This window comes from Nomascus leucogenys, chromosome 6 (genome assembly GCF_006542625.1).
Source record: "Nomascus leucogenys isolate Asia chromosome 6, Asia_NLE_v1, whole genome shotgun sequence".
Classification (NCBI taxonomy): Eukaryota; Metazoa; Chordata; class Mammalia; order Primates; family Hylobatidae; genus Nomascus; species Nomascus leucogenys.
Genome location: NC_044386.1, coordinates 64,485,185 through 64,510,546, shown reverse-complemented (window position 1 = coordinate 64,510,546; position 25,362 = coordinate 64,485,185). Strand labels below are relative to the sequence as shown.

General features: G+C 39.2%; 1 protein-coding gene across 7 annotated transcripts in view; it reads right to left on the bottom strand.

Annotated features, from left to right (window-relative positions):
• Window positions 1–25,362, bottom strand: part of MEIS2 (Meis homeobox 2) — a 210,231-nt gene that overhangs the window by 4,314 nt on the left and 180,555 nt on the right. For all 7 annotated transcript variants that reach the window (XM_003272806.4, XM_003272807.4, XM_003272808.4 and 4 more), the window contains exon 10: window positions 1,301–1,359. In XM_003272806.4, coding sequence (XP_003272854.1) covers window positions 1,301–1,359 — 59 coding nt within the window. The remainder of the gene's footprint in view (window positions 1–1,300; window positions 1,360–25,362) is intronic.

Genomic DNA, 25,362 nt, shown 5'->3' with positions numbered 1-25,362 from the left:
AAACGTTACAGCAACAATGTGGGTGGCACTCTACAAATGGGGGTGTGGTTTGCATGAGTGTCTTGATGACTGAGTGAAGGTGTGTGACCAGCTTTAAAAAGTGTTCTGGAAGAAAGACTTCACTGGCTAGTTTCCCAAGGGGTTCGTCCTCTGCAGCCCTTGCCTTTTTACTTATCTCTTGATTAGGGGGACGAAGGCTGGAGAAGATAGCGGTACCCCATATATAACAATTGCAATGTACCATTTGGTTGGGATTCTCTGAGCCTGCCATCTCTGGTGGCTTAGCACAAAATTTTCATATTTTACACAAACATTTTAAACTTGAATACAATTTCGCAAGATTAAATAGACTCAATTAAATGCTTGCCTTTTTATTCACACCCAAGGAAATATAGACATAGTAAATATAATATTTCCATTGTTTTATGTTCTTCTCCAACAGGCTCCCTGGCCTCCAATAGTGGGAACATATTTTGGCGTTATTGGGGAAATTTTGCCAAAGGATGACTAATTTTCACAAATCCTTTAAAGCAAGGCCACGGGTAAAATCTCCATCAAGTTTAACACCATTGTTACTAGCAGCAGTCATCACCCCAAGGAAAACTGTTTTTCCCTATAAGCCTTATTGCAGGAGACCACAACACCTCAGTAAACTGAGGAAAGGTCTGTTTCAAAATAAGATGACTTTGGAGTATACCAGGAGGGTTCTGACAGTACCATCTAAAAACTGTTTTAGAGAAATTGAGAGAATTCTGAGAAAAGCTCACATGTATTTTAGCAGCATGGATGTGAAGCATTTTAAACAAAGGTAATAATTCTTTAATAAAAAATAATGGTGGCAATGCAGCACGTCAGGCTTTAATAGAATATTATGAATGGCCAAAGCAAATGAATGGATACAATAAGTTTAACCATGGATGCTGCAGAAGGGAAAGCCTAGCATACACCAAGGAGCTGTGGGTAACAGCAAAATGAGAGTGTGCTAATGATTGGATGCAGACAAGCAAGGGGTAATGCCAGAGCTCACAAACACGCTGCTTGTGGCATTAATATTTGTGCCCAATTACCAATTCAGAAAGAAAATAAAAAGCAGTTTCAGTAGAGTCAGGGTGGGATATCTCCAATTAGCACCACTTACTGAAGTTGCTTCCTTGAGTGGGATTCTGGGGACATTAAAAAAACAAAATTTCCAGAATGCCTGGTGGAAGCACTTATTTACCAGATGAGGAAACTACTGGAGTATAACTTGATGAGGATTTGTGCCTGTGGGACATAAATATAGACACTACTTGGAACTTGCCTGCTCGATTTGATTGGTCAATCATGGGCTGGACTATTCTTCTTCTGGCATTAATAAACCTGGAAGAGAACAGAGAAGTCCAGTCATCAAACTCCATTTCTGTACTCCGTGAACACCTTTGCATGAATGCTGAGGAGCACAAAATACAGTCAAATCTCTTCTGAAAATTATCTTTTCAACTTAAAGGTGATTTTCCCTTTCAGTGTTCAAAAATAGTTGACTGGGTAATCTCCATCGTCACTGTGTAGTCAACTCCAAGACAACTTGCTAGAAGAGCTCAGGGAGGGAAAAAGGTTCTCCATGAGAAAGCTTCTAACAATTTCAAATTGTGCTTCTGCTTCTTGCACAAGTAGGAGTCTGGTTAAAGTTCACAGGCTGGAAGACTTTCCCCCTTTCCCTAGACTCCCCGTGATAGGGAGACCCAGCTTCCCCTTGCAGCTGGTCATAAATGGAGACCAGGCTCTAGCACTCGGCTTTCACAAGGTATTGTTAGGTCAGCAAAGCCATCAATTAGGCTGTCTGAAGTTTTATCACCAACACAGCAGTAATAAGTGCTGGCCAGAAAGACTTCTGCTCTTCGGCAACTCCTGCAGTTTAAGCCTGTAAAGTTAGGGGTCATTCAGAGGTCAGTGCCAGCTGGGGGCAGCCTTTCCAGCCTAAGCTGGGACACCCAGGGCAGAGGATAAGGTAACTGCCAACCATAAACCCAGCCACCTTTCAACCCACTAGAAAGACAGAGCCTCAGGTACACATGGTTGATATTAGAGCCCAAGAAACGTTTGCAAATCAGGTGGTGGCTGAATCGCAGGAATGCAAAGGAGAAGCAGTTATTTCATCTAAGAAGCCTGGATCTAATTTTGTTGGAAATCCAAAAATAAGTGCCTACTTTATGTTACTTTAATGTTTAATAATGCCCATCAAATATTCATGTATAAACAGAGTAAGATGATAAGAAATCTCCTTTATTTCTCCAAATTTAATAAAAACAAAACAATTTTTTACCATTTGTGAGTTACCCTTGTCCCTGTGCACTTAACGACGTGTATTCCCCACACATTTGAGCTCATGCACAGGATTCACTGACCACGCATTTCGGAGGAGCAGGGAGCATCAAGCTAGCTTTTCCTCAAAAATACACCCATTGATAACATCTGTCAATATTTCCAGTTTCAGATCTTAAGCACAGGGGGACTTCATGATTAATGAGTCCACCTGGGGCCACAGGGAGGAACTGAAAACTCACTCTTTGAAATTAGCCAGAAAAATTCAGTGTGTGCTGGCAGCTCTGTGTTCCGAGGAAGCTGAAGTCCCTTTGGAGGAGGACAGTCAGGCCACACTCGGTCAGGCCTCCTGTGAGCACTCTGGTGGGAATACAATTACGCTGAGGAATAATAGCCGGGAGAAAACCAAAGGAGTCTTTTGCATATGGTGTTTGTTTGCAAAACAATGGACTTCTTTATTACTTAAGAAAGTGTAGCTCAGTGGTCAAAAAAGAAAGTGACCAGCTATGCAGAGGTGAAAACAAAAGGAGAGTTGAAACTGCATCTTTCTTCCCACCTGTCACCTGAAACGTTGCTGAGGAATATCTGACCAGATCATAAAGACTTCCAGAAGCATCCCTCCAATCAGAAAAAGAACTTAATTATCTACTCTTTCCCCACCACTTTTACAGCAACCAAGGAGGACTGACCTGATATTTCCACCCCGGGAACTGTTTTTATCAGCTCACCTTGAAACCAGCAGAGACGCTCAGGAGGGTCAGAGAAGGCTCTTCTCCTTGAAGTTTCTAATGGAGGACACTCTTGGCAGGGGTTTTACCTCCTTTTATGTGCTACTAATCCTGGTTTTTGTGTTTTGCAGTTTTGTTTTGTTTTTTTTTTTTTTTTTCGGTATAGGCCAACTCTTCAGGTAAAACGAATTGCTATTTTTTCGCTTTTTAATTTCACTCTTTTATTCTTTACATCTGGAGGTTGTTCCCTTATTTATGTCTTTCTCTCCAGTTCCCCCAAACACTCCCTCACTCACAGAGCTGCAAGGCATCATGGTTCTTAGTTCTCAGCAGGAGAACTCCACACTGTCTTCAAACAAATAATTACGGGGAAGGTTAGAGGTTCACTCAAAGGTCATTTCTTTGGATACTCGTCAGAATGTTTACATTAGTAAAAACGGGGTCCGCTCAAAAGGTTGTTCAATGGGGGATACACAACAATGCAGAACATTAAAAAAGCATTCTGTGTGCTAGCAGGTCTTTATAGAAGCACTGAACTTGGAAATGCCACTCCAGTATAACATTTGCAACTAGTTACCATGGCATGGACTGGATGTTCACTAGCAGTTATGGCAATGGCCTTTCTTTGCCCACTTCTCCTAAGCAAATATGAATAGAAGCCTCTGAAGGTTTTCACTAGGTCCTTTTACAAACGGTCACAGAGATTTTGCTTTTTTCACTTGGGCACCGTTTAGCCTCTCTGGATTTTTGTTCTCAAACAATGTTTTTGATCCATAGTGCTACTTCTTGCCAGATTCATAATTCTACCACATTCTTTCAAATCACACAGAATTTTAAAAACATATGGGCCCCAAATTTTCAGAAATCTCTTAACATGCAACTCCTGCCAATTGTCGATTCCCCTGATCTTGGGATATTTTATTGACATCATAGATGTTACTATGAAAATTAATAATTAATGAGTTGACTGTAAGAAAACCCTGACATTAAAAAATGAAATTACTGCCTCCCACCAGTACTGATGACCCAGAGGCCACTCTTAGAAAATACGCTGACATACAAAACCTGGAGCCATTTAAATTATAGGCTAAAACAAATCAAACTGGAAATAATTTTTATTTATTTAATATTTCTAAGATGAAATTTCCATATATGGTCTTTTCTCAAAATTACATGAAATAAATTTTTTTCCACATCTTCTAATCTATATTTTTTAAAATGACCTTTTTCAGTGCTCAAGTAGTAAACGGAATATCAAGCTTTGATTTTACGTAAAATTTGAAGAATCTAAGTTGAAAATCAACTCATCTTCAGTCTTTCAAGGTTCAGGCTCCATTCATATGGAAAAATGTAACTTGCTGGTTCAAGGACAAAAGACTTGTCTTAAAAAGACTCAAAACGTTCCATGGATATTAAATGGGTCTTATAAAATAACATTTTGATGAGTTAAGTGTAAATGAATCAGACACATATGGATTAAGTTATCCTTGAATTTCACACGGGTTTAAAAAATAAGGGGAAAAGAGGGTCTTGGCAAAAAACATTTTGGACTTTGCCAAACCCAAAACATTTGAAAAATTGCTGAAGACATCCAACTAACCAAAATGCAGCAAGCTGCACCCAACTTTAATGAAAACCCCCACAAGTTATTTCCAATCCAAAGACTGTTAGGTTTTTCATCTGTATCTGATATTAAAAAATTCTCTAAGTTTTAATGTCATACCAGAATGATTTTGAAGTTGCAGGCATATAGTCTACTTCTCCATTGGTTTAAACAATTTAAGTTACAGAGTCTTCTTCAATATTAAACAGTTTTTAAAAAACATTCTGAGTTTTTTACAACTTGTCCATAAAGTGTGCCAGTAAGCTTAGTGTCTAGCTTTATCTAGATTTCACTTGGAAAAAAAATTTTCATTAGCCTCATTGTGACTTTTTTAAAAGAGCTACAGATAATTTCATTAGTGAGTCCTTAGGGAATGAATACCCTAAAGAGCCCTAGTTCCATTGATTTGTATTGAACACAAAGTTAGTATCCAGGCTCATACAAAAGCTTGGGAGAGTATCTACTAAGACTATCTACTTTTTCTCTAAATTTTACTTAAGTAGAAAATGCATGAGTATATGTGATCCTTAAAAATTATATACTAAGACTGTTAGTTTAAAAATAACTTAATTATAGAAATAAATTAATGATGTTCCAAGAATCACGAGGCCTTTCTGACTCAACTCAGAGATGAAAAAAGAATACATTAAAACAAATAAACCCAAGGTAGCAAATATCACTGTAATCTCATCTTACTGCCTTGCTGCAGAGCTGTTTCCCAGAGACCTCTCCTGTCCTCAGAAAGTCTAAACTTTGTAGCTTCGCATACTTTTCTATAACTGAACTCTGACCATCATGATTTTTCTTTTAAAGACTTTTTACTCCAAAGTATGGTTCAGATTGATAGAAGTAGATTTAGGTGTCATTCCTATTTGTTGTTGGTTTCTTTTCTTTATTCTTTTCTTTCTCCACCCCCCAATCTTTTTAAATGGCTGATAAATCCCTTCTTTCTGGTTCACTAACTTCATGCCACACCTGGTAACCAACTCCTTTTGGAAGCATTCCTTTCGTTAGAAAGTGCAGGCCTCCATGGAGTTACCTGGAAAGCTGCCATCCCTGAACACTCTGAGGAGGAATCAAGAACAGCCGGAATTGAAGATTCTGCATGGATTGCTTTGGGCAAGGAAGGGGACTGAACCGTTGAAGAGGGATCAGGTCAATTGGGGAAAGGCGTTGTAGGTAGCTCAGTGACTGGGGACCTGTTAAAACATGAAAAGGCCCTGCTTCCCTACTGTCCCCAGCCCTGGGACCCATCAGCCACAGTGCTTATTCACAGCACTTGCTCCTGGCTGGTTGCTTCAAATGATGAGACTTCAGCCTTGGCAAGTCACTTATCAAATTTCTCCATGTTTTCTTACTTCACAAAAAAAGCAAGTATTTCTCTGTGCTATGGTTATGGCTGAGGGTAGGATTTTCTCAGTAAGATGCATTAAAATGGTTAAATCAGTGAGTAAGGCAAGTTTAATGCCTTTGAAGATGAACTTGGGCACGCAAATGATGGAGTCATGTCGCAAACATAAGTTTTCCACTGGTGACCAGACAATGGCTCCTTTCTCACAGACAACTGCGAGCAAAGTAAGGTAAATGAGTGAGATTCATATGTTACTTAGGGACAGATTCATGGATCATAATTAATTTCCCTAAGCAATAGCTTGATTTATAATTTGACAGAATACTAGATTTGCCTACACCTTTAAAAACACATGACCTAAATACTAATAAATTTATAATATAAAAACATGATGTTAATCTGGAATCACAAACATTTTGTACTTTTATGAATATGGCTTGAATAATGAATGGAGTGTTCATGCTGACATAAAAGGCTCTGGACAAAATTATCAAGTAGGTGATGCTTATCCTTGATGGCCTTCTACTGTCTTCTTTCAATATTCTTACTTTCATCTAATTCTTCCCTAAAGTTACAAGGGCTCATGTAGGTTCTTTACTAAAATACTCTACTTTGAGCATGCCCTTCTCCATTATTGTTGTATATTCCAGACTTATGCATAGAGCAATATGGTGAAGAGCGTGGGCTCATGTCCTCTGCCCTTTATTTGCTGTGTGAATTTGGACAGTTCTTCTTAACCTTCCCAAGCTTCACTCTGTTTCCTACCTGTAAACTGAGGAAATAACTGGGCCTGGGTGGTTTTGAGGATTGAGGGAGATTTTGTACGCAAGATCCTTAGCACAATGCCTGGCACATAGCAAGCTCATTAAATGTTAGCTTAGAGTCAAAATGCACCTATCCAATGCTCCTAAATAGCTCTGTTCTCTCATAGATAGTAATTAGGAATAGGTGGGTGGCTGTTAAACAAATCTAAGCTGGATTGGCCACAGGGTAATAATGTGTTGTACTCCTACAAGTAGCATGTTCACATCGCCGGATCTTTCTAAAAATCGGAGTTTAATCCAAATGTACAATGCTATGGTGGAGATTTTAGACACTGGGGCAGGCATCTGCCTGCAGGGGTGGGAGGTGGATAGGGGAGTGAGCTCTTTTGGGATCACACTCTCTGTATGGTTCTCTAGATCCTTGCTACTTTACATGTGTGCCATGGACCAGTAGCAACATCACCTTGAGCTTGTTAGAGACGCAGAAATATATTACCGTCCCCATTCCTGTGCTACTGAATCTGAGTCTGCATTTTAAAAGATCTCCAAGGGATCTACGTACATTTAAGTATGAGAAGCCTTGCTCTAGATCACATATCAAATTCTAGTACTCTGCTTAAGAATAGAAACTTGCAAAGATCAAGTTTTAATTGTGAATCTCAGCTGCAAAAAAAATGCACATACTCTTCTCTTTAGGTATCTTAGATCTAAACAGCCTTTTACTCACTTGCCTTGGGCAATAAACACTTTATAATAATTTAATTTATTGTACTCCATCTGTACCTCTTAAAGGAAAAGCTGGGCCAGTAAAATGTTTTTGTGAAGACTGTTAACAGAGGCTATCTCTCAGGCATGGATAGGAGAATGGTAGATTTCTATCTTTTTTTCCAAATAATTCTGTACTGTTGGAGTTTTTAACAAATATAATTATTTTTATATATAAAAGAATTTTTAAAGGAGATCAAGAAAATTTGTCATCTTATTTGACTAAGGTTTATATGGCTAACCATAGGGACATTTTAATTAAAATATTTGAGAAATTTCCCCTCAGATAGGGAATTATCTTTTATTTCCTTTACAATATTGAGCAACAGTAAACACTATTCCATGAATATAATCACACTTGATGGCATGTAACAAAACATCCCAGCAGGTTATGATTTTGAAGCACGGTTACTCTTACAGAATGCCATCAGATTATTCATATGTAGCTATTTATCATGCACTATAAAAGTGATCTTTCAAAGCTATTTGAAAGCAAGGGAGGAGAAAACACTCAAACTTCCTTAGCTATTCACATGTAGGATCTATTCTCTTAAAGATAAAATCCTAAGTCAATAGACATAAGTTGTAGTATATTACCTCATCATGTACATGATTTATCGCAGATGGAAGTCAACTAGAAACTGAATTACTTTGAAACTTTTACTACTGACATTAAAATTCCAGATCTGGATACCTACACACCTTATAGTGCTTCTGAAAACAACTTTTTGCAGACACAGAAGGTACACCTACAACTTTATTTAACTCTATCAACAAAAAAAGCAGGCACAATCATTTTCAAAACTACTGATTTCTAATTACCTATTCATGTATCTGAACACTGTAGCCTGACCTGGCTTTGCAAATCAACCAGTCACTTCACAATCAGTTGCATACATTCTTAGCCAACTCCCATTATGTTCCTAGCCATTTTACTCGAAGAGGAGAAGATCCCAACAAATCTAGTATCTTTTTAGCTTTCATGATCACCTTTGATTGAAGTATTAATTCTCTATCCTACTTCTTAATGGAAACCACCTAAGCATTAACTGGCCAAAAATGCACCAAGCTGTTTAGCAATTATGTATTAGATATGTTTGAAGAGATCAAGGTGCACTCACATGCCCTGTGCTATGGATATGTCTCTGATTAGCTTGTCATCTGCTCAGAAGAAGATGTAGGCTGATTCTCCCATACAGTCTAGCAGGCCAGCTGTTAGCTGCCTGTCAAGCCCTCAAGTGGACAAGTAGTCCAGGAGCAAAAATGTCACTCCTTTGATCCGGCAAGGAGCAGCTGCTGATTTATAGAGTAGGACTTTGTTCTTCCGTTCTATTTTACTTTCTTTCCTAAGGCAGAACCACAAAATCCAGGAGAAAAAAAAAGCGCCGTTCCCAGCAACATCAACAAGCTCTGACAACTGCAACAGGGTTTTTCTTGGCCCTAACAAAGCTCTCAGGCATCTCCTTTGACGCTCACCTTTCCCCCTCCCCTTCCTCCCACCCCCACCATTTTTTGCAATGCGGTAGTTATTGTTTAATTCAGCTTCTGTAAATGGAATGGACTGTGGCCAGCAAGCCTGCGGCATAAACACACCTGTATGAAAGAAGCCTTATTGTAGCAACCATCTACAAGGAAGCTCGCATGAACCACACGCTCCTGAGTTCAGAAAGAATGCTCCATTTTTTCTGACAGCAAATTTTAGCCTAAGTGAGTTTCTATTTTTGGTGCCACCAACCTATGATGACCACATTTGAACTGCTTCCTTTCCAATGGCATTACACTCTTTAAATCAAAGAGATAAAAGGATTACATTTTCTTTTTTCTTTTTTATCTGTGAGCAAACAGATCCATCAAAAATGTTTATCCGCTGCCTGTAATATCAATCATTGAGAGCTGGGTAAACGCCCAGAAAGGCTTTAGCAAATGCATTATCAAAGATGCTATAATGTTGATTTCATTACCACTGATTTATATTGACATGACTTTACCCGAGTAACTTATAAGGGAGAAAAAAATCAACAACAAAATCTACATAAGACATGTGCATTGTCTTGCTAAGAATTAAACTGCTTTCAAATGCATAATCCTGTTCTCAACAGATAAATCTGTCAGGCTAGAGATGCCCTATCAACCAAGTGGGACATGCAATAATCCTATGAGATATACTGTGACAAGTCATCAGCCACATGTATGTATGTATATATATGTGTATTGTGTGTGTGTGTGCACATGTACATGTATGGAAACACACACACACACAGCAATAAATTTTGCCAGAGATGAATTCATTAACACCTGGCTCAGTTTTCTGTGCTGCTGCTGAAGTAGGGGTGATAAGGACACACACAGACATATATACACACATACATATAGACAGAGCTACCAATTCTAGGATATTTAGACATATTACTGCATAGATCAAAGACAGGAATTTTGTCGGGGGTCGGGGCGGGGGGGTGGAAATGCCAGAAACAAAGGAGAAAAGAACGGTTGCTAAACATTCTCACTTCTATTATACTCAATCATGCCATGTTCTAGTGTTTGCTCCCTTCCCCTCTATCTAGGGGAACAGAGATATTTCTCACCCTCATTTCTTGCTTTAACCTACATTACCCTTTGGCCAGTCAAAAGTTACTAATCACCTACCTCCTCCATGTTCACAGAATTGTATTCATAGATGCTTTCTCTAGGGGCGTGTGTGTGTGTGTGTGTGTGTGTGTGTGTGTGTGTGTTTCCCAATGAGAGACTGGGTTTGACATGGGAAGAGGGCGGAAGGTAAAGCTAGATATAAAGGAGCAGATATAATGTAAGGCTTATTTTCATCCTGTTTTAATCCTAAAAAAAATTAGACCAAATAATTTTTAAGGTCCATAGTAACCTATCTATGTGCCACACATTGGTAAATCTTCCCTATTCTATACTTAACATAAAACAAATTTAATGACAGAATATAAGACAAATTTATATATAAAGTTATAAATAATACATACATATATAGTTATATGAGTTTCTTTCTCCACATATATGAAAAATGCAAGTTATGCCTTTAAAGATTTTTATTTTCACATCCACAGAAACAAACTGAAAATCACAACTGGAGAACACACAAATAATTACAAATTAAAATAGCCCATAGTAAATAAGTGTCATGAGGTCAATTAAAGAAGGTAAAGATAAAGATTAATCTCAAATTCTTGGAGGAAGAAAGCTGAACCAGATTAAAATAACGTGGAATATTGGAAGAAAAGAAAACAAGGAAATGGCATGCTGTAAAGCACCAGTGCAGACCAGGGCTGATTTTGTGCAAGGGAGGATAAAGGAATTGAACTCTGGCTCCCAGCTTCGATCTGGAAAACATGGCTATGATTAACATGCAAGCTGGTGGAGGTTCTTGAGTGATAAATTGAATCCCTGAAATTCCTAAATGGTAGAATGATAAAATATGGTGTTTGAGGAAGATCTTTCCAAGAGCTATGTATAGGATGAACTGAACTGATGAGAATCTAGAAGTTGAGAAGATGGAAAGTTCTTGTCCAATCCAGGCAGAAGAGGGAAACAAAACGAGCTCTGATTAAGGTGGTAGAAATGAAAAAGAAGTAGGGTATTTGGTTAGGAGAACTGCTGATAAATTATACTTAGATGAAAAAGGAGAGATACAAATATAAAAGATAATAAGAGGATAAGTCTGAGAATTTATGTTTAGTATGTTATCGTGTACAGTTGATGAAAATTGGAAATAGATGAGAAATTCCTATTTGTTGTGGTGGGAAGAGGCAAACTCAATTTTTCAAATGTTACCTTTGGTTTGACAATAGGACTTTCAGGCTGAGAAAGTATGTAAGCCACTCAAGAAAAAAAAAAAAAAAAAGACAAAAGAAGAGCAAAAGGTAGTAACTTAACTTCAAAACGACTAATTTCTTCCTATTTTCCAAGCTATATGAATATTCCAGAGCTGCAGGAGTAGGTAATAGGATAAACTGCCTGCTGGCTACCTCCAAAAAAATTACTTCCTTCCTCTTCCAAATTATCCTGTAAATTTTAGGAAGTTCTTTATCTGACCATGATTGGCCAAGTTGATTGTTAGTAAAAACCTCTGTGGTCAAGGCCTTGTTTCTAATAGGTCCAATTCGCTTTTTCTTTAAATTTTGAGTTAATTTGCGCAACTAGATTTAGAGGCCGATGATAATTACATACATGTTACAGTGGGTGTTGCTACACAAATTACGTTCCACTCCCTACTTAACAAAAGTAAATTTAGTGATGGAACTTATCAGAGAGTTTTAAAAACTGGAATAGGAAAATCTATACATAAGACTATGTGTTTTTAAGCAATAGCATAAAACAATCAAGGGTGGGTTTTCTCTAGGTAGTGACAACTAATTTAGAAGAGAATTGATAGGACAAAGTGTTACATTTAAAAGGGGCTCCATTAAGTGTGATGGCTTCCAAATTGTGTCCTCCTTTCAAACCATATTTTTCTTTTTAAATGGGCTTTTAAGGTGAAAAATATAGCACTTCACCCAAAATGGTGTGGAAACAAATGGTTCTCAAGTCTCTATTCTTCAACTCAAGCCAAACCACCCCAACACACCGGCAATCTAAAGCCACTTGGAGGGAAGGTGCTGTGCATGTGAATGTCCCCGTGGCCCTTTCATTTGTCTGGGGATCTCTTTTTTCTAAAGCAGCAGGGGATACTTCAGAAGACCAGATTGGCATGCCAGAAGTGTTTGGATGGACCAGGCTCTTATCCTCCTCTCAATTCTCCTGCTGCTTTAAAAGAAAGGATGTGGCAGAGGACACATTCGGAAGGTGGCAACATTCTTAGGGCCCTTTATCAATACCACCGCTTTCTTTAAATTGTAGCTTGGTCTCTTGTTTGAGAGGCTGAGATTTTAGCACTTTTAAAGGGAACCATAAGTGAGAAATCTCCTAGGTGTTAAACTTTAGAGTGGCTTCAACCCAAAATACGAAAAAATGAGATTAAAACACAGAAAGTCAAGTAATATTAAGAAAAAGACCCAACAAACAAAATATCATAAATATGCATATGTATATTCTTTCTGTTTAAACCAAATGCTATTTAACCAGTTTATACTGGCATCGAGTAAAGGTGCCAATGGGTAAAAAAATCAAAGATCTAAACAATTTTAAAACTCACTTTACATAAATTATAGTTCTAACAGCTACACATCTAACAATAGCTTTAAAAATTATTATTAAAACATATTATATTATGTCAGAAAGCAAAAAAAAATCTATTCATGAATACATGACTTAATATCCTCACATTTATGATGTTCACACATCAAAGACCAAATTCCAAATAAAAGTTCCTGACTGCCTTTTCTTAATGACAAATTAAACATCTTTTACTCTGATTTGACAGCTGGGTAGCATTCTGTGTCTTCTCCAGCGATGTTATATGCAGTCTTTCCAATGTGACGGTATTATTACCCACAAAATTTTTAGCATCATCCCGTAATCATAAAAGACATAAAATATATCTTTATAAACCACAAGAGACCTAGCAAACCAGCAGTTATGCCACATCTGCTTTAGTCCTTAAATATTTTAGCTTTAGAGGGTTAGTTAGTGGATTTTCCCCCTGATTTGTGAGAAATAGAGACATCAACCTTTGATTCTGACATTACCTACAAAGCTGTAATCTATAATAGACAAAAGAGCAAACACATTGTACCGCAATTTGAGAATTTTTACAGCATATTCAGATTTCACATCTCCTATCAGAATTTCCTAAAGTGGTTTAACTTAATTTTTAGAAATAGAAACGATGGCATTTCTCTTTTCTATTTCCACTTTCACAATACAGATAAAGTAACAACACTGTCTATCAAAAAATAACTTGGCTGGGCATGGAGGCTCACACCTGTAATCCCAGCACTTTGGGAGACCGAGGCGGGCGGATCACCAGCCTGACAAACATGGAGAAACCCCGTCTCTACTAAAAACACAAAAAAATATTAGCCGGGCATGGTGGCGGATGCCTGCAATCCCAGCTACTCAGGAGGCTGAGGCAGGAGAATCGCTTGAACCTGGGAGGCAGAGGTTGTGGTGAGCCGAGATCGCGCCATTGCACACCAGCCTGGGCAACAAGAGTGAAACTCCATCTCAAAATAATAATAATAATAATAATAATAATAATAATAATAATAATAATAAAAACAAAACAACAACAACAACAAAACCTTAATTTGGTTTAACTGCCACAGATTCTGTAGAGTCAGGTAATGTATAAATAAACAAAAAGCAATTAATACTTTTAAAGTTAATGTGCTAACTAACCAGGACCACACTATTCCTTTGGCCTGGGCTGGGCTTTCTGCTATGGCCATCTGGCTAACACATCCTTCAAAGTGCTTACCACAGAAATCTCTTTGAGGCAACTTCCCTGGTTCCAAAGTCTGATTAAGAAGCACTTCCTCAGTGGCACCGAGCTAATATGCTCAACACAGTACTTATTCACAATTGTGATTTACTTGTCTGACTTTCCTACTAGATAGCCTTAGAGAGCAGGGCCACATCTTAAGTTTTATTATTGACACTGCATCAGGAATATAGTACACCCTCAATACAATGTTTGTGAGTGAATAACTAAATGAGTGAATGAAAATAGGGTTCCTTCATCTCGGATATAACTTAGAATTGAGAATAAGAGAGCCCTGAGTTTAAGGATTTCCTTGTTCTCATTTTATAAGAGGCATAGCTGAATCCTTGATGAAATGATTTGCCCCAGAGCAGGACAGAACTAAGGTGGGAAATAACTCAGCCTTTCTGGCACTGGTCTAGTTATTTTTGTACTCACAAACAACTCAAGATACAGACTAGAGGTATTAGTGAAAGGTGCGAATCTATCTGGGCATTAGAGAGGCCAGGTAAATCGTAGGTGCAGATGTGATTTGGAAGAAATTGGGCCTCTGGCTTTTCTAGGCTGGCAGGCAATATGCACAGTCTGGGACATAACCGTATTGGGGATGATGGGGCAGTTGACTCAAGTGGAGAGGAATGAGAACTGAGGTCAATGAGGTGTTATGAGTATGTGTGTGGGGGTGGGGGTGGGGGTGGGGGTTTTGGGAGAGAGGGATAGAGAATAGAAAGTGAAGGAGGAAGATTTGTGAGACTCAGAAAGGAAAGGAGACAAAGGAGAAATAGAGGCACTTTGAGAGGCCAAGGTAGGAGGATTGCTTGAGCCTGGCAGTTTGAGGCCAGCCTGGGCAACATGATGAAGCCCCATCTCTACGAAAACCTTAAAAAATTAGTCAGGTGTGGTGGCTTGTATCTGTGGTCCCAGCTACTGAGGAGGCTGATGTGGGAGGATCGCCTGAGACCAGGAGGTGGAGGCTGCAGTGAGCCGAGATGGTGCCACTCCACTCCAGTCTGGGCAACAGAGCCAGAATTTGTCTCAACCCCCAAAACAAAAAGCTTTTTAAAAATATTTTTTCTGATATCTTTGTAAGGACATTTTGCTCCCAAATGTGCTCTGAGGAACTCTGGTCAATAGGTATTTCCCCAGAATAGGGGCCTAGGTCAAATAAATATGGAGAAAACAAATGTGAAGGTAATCAAAGTGAAGTCACTTTCTCTGCTGCAGGTTGTGTCACAGCCTTCAATAGAGTGATATATATTACAGATCTCTAAGAGAAGGTGATGGTACCAATTAATTCCTGACTCTGGTTGTTCAGATTTTGAGGGGCACTAGGGTTCCAAGGACGTGAAAAGAAAATGAAGCGGCATCCTAATTTTTAACATAAATTACATTTTTAAGCCTTTTATCAACTTAAAAATAGGCTTTCTTTCCATCTTTAGATTCCCCCAAGTCAGATTCAGAGATGAAGAACCACTTGTAGGGCTCTCGTTTATATATAACCTGTTCATTAGTACCCCATGACTACCCCACATATGACACCTTGACCCCTAAAATGTGCTGTGGCTGAAAAGGTTCTTTAGAACTTTTCTATCTCTTGCTGGGCGCAGTGGCTCACGCCTGTAATCCCAGCACTTTGGGAGGCCGAGGCAGGCGGATCACGAGGTCAGGAGTTTGAGACCAGCCTGGCCAACATACTGAAACCCCGTCTCTACTAAAAATACAAAAAATTAGCCAGGCATGGTGGCAGCGCCTATAATCCCAGCTACTCGGGAGGCTGAGGCAGGAGAATGGCTTGAGCCCGGGAGGCGGAGGTTGCAGTGAGCTGAGATTGCGCCATTGCACTCCAGCCTGGGCGACAGAGGGAGACTCTGTCTCAAAAAAAAAAAAAAAAAAAAAAAGGAACTTTTCTATCTCTAAGGTAATTTGATTATTAGGCTTAAATGTTTTCTCTACCTTTTCCTTTCCTTACTTTTCTCATATTTTTCCTACTCAATGAAATATTTAAAAAAAAACGATCATTGGGTATTTTACTATGCCTAAAATGTCGGCTTCAAAATAGCTGTTTGAAACCGAAGAATAATCTTAAGAATAACATGTGTGTGTGTGTGTGTGTGTATGTGTGTATATATAGAAACATATATATGCATAAATATCACATATATACATATATATTTTCAATACCTTCTGGATGTTTCATTAATCAGAACTGTGACTGAGCTGTGTGTGGCCATCTAACTTTAGCATGTCTGTTACATGTGTTGGAGACACACGCATGTAGAGGGTAGGAGGAGGTGGGGACAATGTTCAGAGGAAGGAGAAATGAGAAGAGGAAAGAGACAGGGGAAGAGGAAGTGCTGCTTTGGATAATGTATGTCAATGTACATCAAACGCTCCCAATCAATTCTACTTTCTTGTTTACAGAGCTTACAAGTACAAAATCAGCTTTTACTTAGAACTGTGTTAAACACCACCTGCCTGCCCTCTGAACCTCGCTGTCCCGAGATGAGGTCAGCCCGGTGAAGGGCTCTGGTTCTATAAGCAATCCTGTCATTCAGGCTAACAGCAGTGATTCACTCACAGGAGGCAAAAATGACTCAATTGTTGGGCTTATTGACTCCAGGGAGCACAGCTACTCTATTATTACCATGGAGTGCAAACACCCTGAGCTCTGTTTTGGTCCACTTAAAATTACTATTTGCTGTGAAGAATTGGCAAAGCAATTCTTAAAATGATGGGGGTGAAAGTCAGGCAAGCGCCATTATGGGCTTTTCCTTCTGTTTAAGCAGAAGTAAGCAGTACAGGACTCGTTCTGAGCCTGACCCACTTATTTAACCTTTTATTCACTTTGTTGTATTAACATATATTAACTGGCTATATAAGCCCTGGGGGGATAAAAAACCTCATGACCAAATTATGGTTCCATTTTCATGGGTAACCTCTCCTTGGGTGGAAATTAAACCCCAATATAAATACATTTTAGGTCCACACAAAATTGAGGAGGAATGCCAAAAAACAAATGCTGAACAACAGTCCTGCAAGGACCACAGCAACCATGGAGTGGCTGGGTAAATTACACACAAGAGGAACTATTTGAAAAACCAAATAAATTTAATTAAATAAGTTACAAAGTTATTTTCCTATCTCTTATCTACTCCCCTTGGTTAATATCCATGACATACTGATGTTGCATAATTGCTCTTATGGAATGCTGCAGCTCAGAGCCGTAATGAGCTGCCTTTGCACAAAGGCAGCAAAAGTGGTTTCCCTACAGAGTTATCTTCTCAATTATTTATACTTGCAACACTTTCACATAATGGCAGCTTTAAAATCAAACAAACAAAGCAAACCGTACAATAAAGGAAGGAGGCAAGAAGGTGCAGGGACCTTTTCCTTTCTTTTTTGAACACTAGAAGGGATGGGCAAGCCACATAAAGTCAATGAATTTGGTTCCTGGAAAAGTCTCAGGGGCCTTGCAACCAGGCGACATCAAAGCATTTGGAGATTGCCACCTTGGTGAGAGATTAAACATGCTCTGCATACCTGCTCTGCTTTTAATCTGTCATATCTAAATATATGAAGGAATGCAAACTTTATTTCTTCTGTTTGTAAGTTTGTCTTTGAAAATTCCTAATCAGAAGACTTGCTACTCACCCCCAACTCCTGAAAAAAAAAAAAGGTGCTAAACTGTCAAAGTGATGTCAGTGTAAACAGAAAATGGTGCTGTGTGTTGTACCTGTCCCTCAGGCTGTGGAAGGGCTTGAAGGTTTTTAATAGTGCTTCTTTCCAGTGTCCACACCTGCCTTTGGTTAATCACTCAAAAAATTATATACAGCAGAAGAAAAACTGCTTGGCAGTTATACCATATATGGACATACAAAATAACATAAAGGGTATATTTAAATACTAAGGCAGAACTATAGTGTTATTTCTAATATTTAAATTTGGTATACATTTGTAATGAGCTGCTTACTGCTACCATCCAACTCAGACTTACTTGGTTCTTAGCGCCTATCAGTCTCCTGCTTAGAGTAGATGCTCAATAAATGCTGGCTATGTGATGTTTTCAAGTTAATCCATAGATGTGGTTGCAGATTATATTTTTATATTTTAAAAAATTAAAAGTGAAATTTGGACACATTTTGGACCTGCATAACATTGACACTTAGTTTGATTCTCCATTAAACGAGCATAGATTTTGGCCTTTAAGAAAGAGTTAACAGCCTCTACTTAAACAGGTATTCCACATCAATTAATAGCCACTCGTATATCTGTGACTCAAGATATTCATTAGCAATACCAATGAAACAAAGCTTTTACATCACCTACTGGCTGTTTCCAAATAACAAAATGTTAAAGCAACTATTTCCTTAAAGTCCTACGGGAAAGATTATAGAAGAGAGTAAAAAAAAAATTTTAAAAACCTCAAAACTTATTTCTGACAATATTCCTACATGCACATACATTGAATTTACACACATACGCACCTATTTTTCATAAATGTGTCTTGTGACCTTAAATCCCACTTGACTTCACACACTCAGGGAGAAAAAAAAAAAAAGCTTAAGGAGATTTTTTTCCTCCTAAGCACACAGGTACTACTATGAAAGGTCAGAAGGAAAAAAATACACCCTGGGGAAAAGAGCTCAGACCACGATACATAACCCAGCTGAGGTCGTGGAAGAGAAGCTCTTGGAACTGAGCTGGGATCCGCCATCTTGTTTTGCTTTGCCCCAAGAATCAAACTAAACTGATATCATATTGTGTCCACTTGCTGCCACTTAAAGTTGTTCTTCCTATGAAGAGCTAGGAATGAGCCATCGTTTCTTGGCCACTTCCTTTCTTCCTGCCATCCTCACCTCCAAGGTCAAAGCGATTGGTCGTATGGTGGGATCTAAGGGGTTGGCAACCTTGCAGTTGTGGCCCCAATTCTACTTATCAATATAAATTTACACCCCACTGTTGGTCTCTGAGCAGCACTAGCCACCAACAGTAATGAAAATGATCTTTCTGAGTATGTGCATGTGTGGTTATGAACTGGACAAAGGAAGATGGAGAAGCATAAGAATCCAAGGAGAACACAGATGATAATAAGAAAACTCTTGTGCCAGATTATTCAAGACGCATCTCTGCTGTAGGCAAATATAAATCTGACTGAACTTTGGCATATTGCAAATATGTCCCATGACATGCATAATATACTTTTCAAAAATGTTAATGCAACAACTGGTATGTGATCAATTACTATGTGAAAGATTATACTGAGGTCTAGAAGAGAGTTGGGTAGTTTTTGCGTTTTCAAATATGGACAGGTTCTGAAGGGAGGTCTCAGTTTCTGAGTTTCCCATTTGAAAAGTGCTCCCTCTGGCAGTAAAAACTGATGTGAAGGTTAGTAGAGGATGGGGGAAAGTGACTTGATTCTGAGGTGCCTGGAGAATAAAACCAAAAGCTGAAGTGGAGCTGAGAGGGCGTGGCTTTCATCCCTGGGAGGGCTCTGGCTGATGGGAATAGCAGTTGCTATCAGTGGCTTGAGGGTAGTAAGATTAGATGGCCCTCAATTCCCAAACGTGACAGAGTCATATGAAACCTTAACCTCTATTTTTTTTTTTCCAGCTTTCCTCAACCGCAGCAACACACTCTTTCGTAGAAGGCTAGCCAATTAACCAAGCATTAAAAAACCCCACAAATCTATAGCAATAGCTTTGCAGGACAAAAAGACGTGTGAAGTCAACACGTGTTGTTATAAACAACATGAGGCAGGACGTTCAGGAGCCAAATTAATTGAAATAGGCTGTGACTGAAACAAACAAACAAACAAACAAATAATCAGAAGAACTGAAATCTCTCTCTCCTTTCCTCAAGTAACCTGTGTATGTTCTTTTGCATTTTAATTCACAGCAACAGGCCTTCAGTTTCTCCGTGACTGGTGCAAATCTGATAAGGGGTTGGCACAAATATACTGAGCCTAGTTTACAATTTGTTTTGCAACTTCCCTTCCCAGATAAACATAGTCCAAGTACAACTTCTGAAAAAAAAAAAAAAAAAAAAAAAAAAGTTGTGTTTACTTATCCTGTTCTTAAGATTTTTATTTTTTTTCTCCTGAATGTTCCCTCAGGATGCTGGCTTGAAACCTAGAAAAAGCTTGGATTTCAGTTTCAGTCTCCAAGGTATTCTACTGTTCAGCTGGGCCGTGTGCTAGGAGGGAAGCTCTCCACCTTGCTGATTTAATTAACAGGATTCTTTTCATTATTATGGGGATTTAGTTTCTTCTTGCCTTTCAGTGTTTGGGAAACACTGATTTATGTTTTATATTTTGAAGGAAAATTTATTGTTCTTTGACAGCTGACGCTCTGTAAATCCCTGGCACCAAAAGGACCCCAAGGAGGTGTCACAGTTGCCTTGCCCTGCCCACCTATATGCTGTCATCTCAAGGGCCCCCTCCAGAAGTGAGGAGAATCGTCAGCTGCTCAGTGCCCAACCCACTCCTCCTCCCACTGATCATTATGCCAGCAGGGGTTGGCCCATTCCCATTTATGAATGGTGGTATCACGGATTCATTTAAGTGAAGCAAACAGTCCATGAATCTGACCTGGATTTAATCTCTTGACTAAATAGAGCTCATTGAATCAAGTGGAAGAATGTGCTGTACTTATTATCATAACCATGGCTGAACCAAAATTCAGGGCAAATTTTGTAAAGATGAGGATGCTTAGGAGGACAGAAAAACAAAATATTTAAAGTTAGCACTATAGAAAATCTGGCATAGATGGTTATCAAGCTCTACCGGGTTATCAGTCTTCCAAACTACACAGTCCATCAAATTCTGACTTGCAGAAAAAGTGAAATGTAGTGAAAACTCTGGTAGCTAATGTATATTTTAGGTGAAAAATTTCAGGTGTCAATGCTAATAATTTCATTACATTAAAGTTTCCTTTTCTTCTTCTTCTTTTTTTTTTTTTTGTGGTAAGAGACAGGGTCTCAGGCTGGGCGTGGTGGCTCACGCCTGTAATCCCAGCACTCTGGGAGGCCGAAGCGTGTGGATCACGAGGTCAGGAGATCAAGACCATCCTAGCTAAAACAGTGAAACCCTGTCTCTACTAAATATACAAAAAATTAGCCGGGTGTGGTAGAGGGCGCCTGTAGTACCAGCTACTCAGGAGGCTGAGGTAAGAGAATGGCGTGAACCCAGGAGGCAGAGCTTGCAGTGAGCCGAGATCGCGCCACTGCACTCCAGCCTGGGTGACGGAGCGAGACTCCATCTCAAAAAAAAAAAAAAAAAAGAGAGACAGGGTCTCACTTTTTTGCCCAGGCTGAAGTGCAGTGGTGTGATCATAGCTCACTGTATCCTCAAACTTCTGGGCTCAAGCAGTCCTCCTGTCTCAGCCTCCCAAGTACCTAGAACTACAGGTGTGCACCACCACACCTGGCTACTTTTTAAATTTTTTTGTAGAGATGGTATCTTGCTATGTTGCCCAGGCTGATCTCAGACTCCTGGCCTCAAGCAATCCTCCCACCTCAGCCTCTCAAACTGTTGAGATTATAGGTGTAAGCCACTGCACACAGCCAACAAAATTTCCTTTTCTAAGAAGGCTTCAAAATTCATAACTTCCTTTCATTCATATTATTATAATTAACATTTATTGAGCTAGACACTAAACTGAATGCATACATGTATCCTCTTATGAAATTCTCACAAAAACCCTATGGAGTGGATAACATTATCAGCATCCCCATTTTCTGTTGGGGAAACTGAGAGTTAGCAAAATCTGATAATATGCCTAAATTCACCAGTTAGTAAGTGGCAGAAGTGGGAGTCAGATCCACTCATGCACACATGTGCGCACACACACATACATGCATGCATGCAAATGATTGGAGGCTAGGAAATTAGGAATATTTAGGGTTGTTTTTCCTACCTTGTTAGGAGAGGCCTGCAGCTGAAAGAACTTCTGGGAACCAAAAGCAACCTGATCACAAGCTATCTTAAATCCAACAGACTCTGTATCTGCTATTTCCCAGTCGAATAGAGAAATTGAACCAATTATTAGAGCAGACACATAAAATGGAGCCTTGGAAATTACTTCATCTGTAGAAAACTTCTAGACCAGAACTTTTCACTTATCTAAATTTGAAAGCCAGTAGGTTCTAAGGAAGAATATAGAAAAAAACAAAGAATGTGCAAAGAATTCTGTAGTGGTTAGCATTTTTAAAGTCTTCAAAATTAAGAGAAATTAGTGTGGGAATGTGGTCAAACTGTTGAGGAAAAAAATAAAAGAAAGTAAGCCTTTACTCTGAACCTGATTCAACAGGTCCAGGCTAATTTTCTCATTCATCAGTTCTAAGGGTTATACATGAATAGTGCTTTTGAAATTTGAATTATCTTTGTTTATTCAGCCTGTCCATCAGGATCCTTAAATGCAGACTGTAACTGTCCTAAAAACTCAGACTTCTTGAATTTTCCTACAAAGGAAATCCTAAACAGATTTTTATCTCCAATCATACTCTAGGGAAACACCTGGGTAAAATGTCACCTAAGGGCACTAACTCATCATTGTACTGAATACAACCTAAAAGAGTTTCAGGGTCAATGACAGAGGGAAGCAAGAGAACACTTGAAGCAAATTAACACAATGGTGAGAAGTCTACACCAGAGACATGAGTAGGAACTCTTTACACACAGAGAGAATTTCAAAATGGTAGCCTCTCTTTGCTTATCTCATCTCTATTCCACCTACAAGAAAATTTTCCATTATCTTCCTTCAAATGGTCTTCCGGTTCCCCTGGTTCATCTCCTTTCTCTTATTAATAATCTTTGATTGCCTGCAGAAATTCTAGAAGTCACAATTTTTGATCTCCTTTAACAAATATTTATTCAGTGTCTGCTGCCTACTGGGCATTGCATCAAGGACCTTATCAGGAAGTAAATAGAGAAGAGACTGCATAACAAGCCACATTTGTCAAATAAAAAAAGCATTAAAATTTGGATTAATTTCACATCTTAGGGATCTCTGAATTTAATTAGAGAAACAAGACATACAGCCCTCTATCCATTAAGTTTTGTGTGATGAGAGAGGTAGCACAATTTAATGAAGAGTATGGGATTTGGAAATCTGGGTTTGAACTCTGGCTATACCTCTTCCTGAGTGATTTTGGACAAGTTCTTTAACCTTTCTGTGTCTTAACCTCCTCAAATGTAAAATGAGAATAAATTATATAGTCTACTTCAAAGACTTAAACTGAAGATGCAACGTGAAGTCCAATTTGTATTGTAAAGACATCAGAACAGCAGGTGAGAATTACCAGGAAACATATTTAAATAATTCTACAAATAAATGTTAATGCTTACAATCCTGTAGATGCTGCAAGGCATACATGGATGAAGAAGATTTAGTCTTGCTCTCAGAAAGGTTAGAGTTTAGCAGTAAAGCAATGACCATGCAATAAGATGAAAGAGTCTCAATGCCAGAAGAGTGGCCGTGGGTGTGCAGAAAAGGTGGAGATAACCTGGATGTGAGGTGGGGGGAGGAGAGGAAGCTTTGGGCCCTTCCTTGAAGGATTCTGACAGGAGGGAATGGGAAGGACAGAAGGAGAGAGAACATACCAGATAAAGAAAACTACTTAAGTAAATGCACAGACAGAGCAAGTACTCCTAGTCATAAGCTTAGTAGAAAAGGTACTGGACTGAAGTTAGGTGGTAAGTTTGAATCCTGCTGGGTGCAATTTCTTAGCTATGTGACCGCTCTGACTCACCATTTCTCATCTGTAAAATGGAGATGATACCTACCTCATAATTGTAAAGATTAAAGATTTTAGGCCAGGCACATTGGCTCATGCCTGTAATTCCAGCACTTTGGGAGGCCTAGAGGCAGGAGGAGTGCTTGAGTTTAGGAGTTTGAGTCCCAGCTACTCTGCAGAGTAAGGTGGGAAAAATCACGTGATCCCAGGAGTTTGAGGCTGCAGTGAGCTATGACCATGCCACTGGAGTCCAGCCAAGGTGACAGAGGGAGACTCTGTCTCCAAAAATAAATAAATAAATAAAGATTTATCCAAATAATAGGCATATTTGGATAAATTTTTGGGCAAATACTTGTACAAATATTATCAATGTTTTACGTACTTAAAAAATTTTGGAGGGCTGGGCATGGTGGGTCATGCCTGTAATCCCAGCACTTTGGGAGACTGAGTTGGGCAGATCACCTGAGGTCAGGAGTTCGAGACCAGCCTGATCACCATGAAGAAACCCCATCTCTACTAAAAATACAAAATTAGCTGGGCGTGGTGGCACATGCCTGTAATCCCAGCTACTCAGGAGGCTGGGGCAGGAGAATCGCTTGAACCCAGGAGGCAGAGGTTGTGGTGAGCCGAGATTGTGCCATTGCACTCCAGCCTGGGCAACAAGAGTGAAACTCCGTCTCAAAAAAAAAAAATTGGAAACAGTAATTTAAAAAATCCTCAATATTACCAAAAGAATTCTTATTAGTGGCTAGTTTATGTGTACAGTGGTCCAATCATAGCACTAATTTCTATAATCACTTAAACATTGGAGGATCAGCATCAAAATTTGTGTTATTGACTTGCACTTGGTATTTTATCTACAATGACCCACTATTGGAATGTAGATGAAATAGAGCAAGTAATAAGTGAGATAGCCTGAATTTTAAGCTATCTTGCTAGATTTTGTCTTTCAGAGTATCATTTTCTCCTTACACTGACATGGGTGAGCATAAACACAATAGGTGCATCTTTATTTAGAGCTCACAAATTATTTGTCCAAATATTTAGGCATGTAAGAACAACATACCCATCTAATTATTGTTCCCTGAAGTCAAGGATGAAGGAAGTTAAACTACATAGTCATTGGAGCATGGATACTGATGCTGGAATAAGAAAAATAAGAGGAAATGGAGGCTAGAGATTAAAGTCCCCGCAACACTTAGCAACCTACACTGCTTTTTTTTTTTTTGATGGAGTTTCACCCTTGTTGCCCAGGCTGGAGTGCAATGGCACGATCTTGGCTCACCGCAACCTCTGCCTCCCGGATTCAAGCGATTCTCCTGCCTCAGCCTCCCTAGTAGCTGGGATTACAGGCATGTGCCACCACACCTGGCTAGTTTTGTATTTTTAGTAGAGACGGGGTTTCTCCACATTGGTCAGTCTGGTCTCGAACTCCCGACCTCAGGTGATCCGCCAGCCTCGGCCTCCCAAAGTGCTGGGATTACAGGCATGAGCCACCGTGCCCGGTCTATACTGATCTTCAGGTACCACCTTTTTCTTTTTATAAAAGAATTCTTAGAAATCTTAGAAGGCTAAAGGGGAGAATGATGCAGAACCTGTTTCACTGATAAATAAAAACAGCTCTGCTAAAAATCCTTTAAGTTGAGCCCACATGGGATGACGACTTATGGATCACAAATGTGGGAAAATGGACCTCCATGCTTCCTTTGGCAGATAACAATCTCTTATTTCTC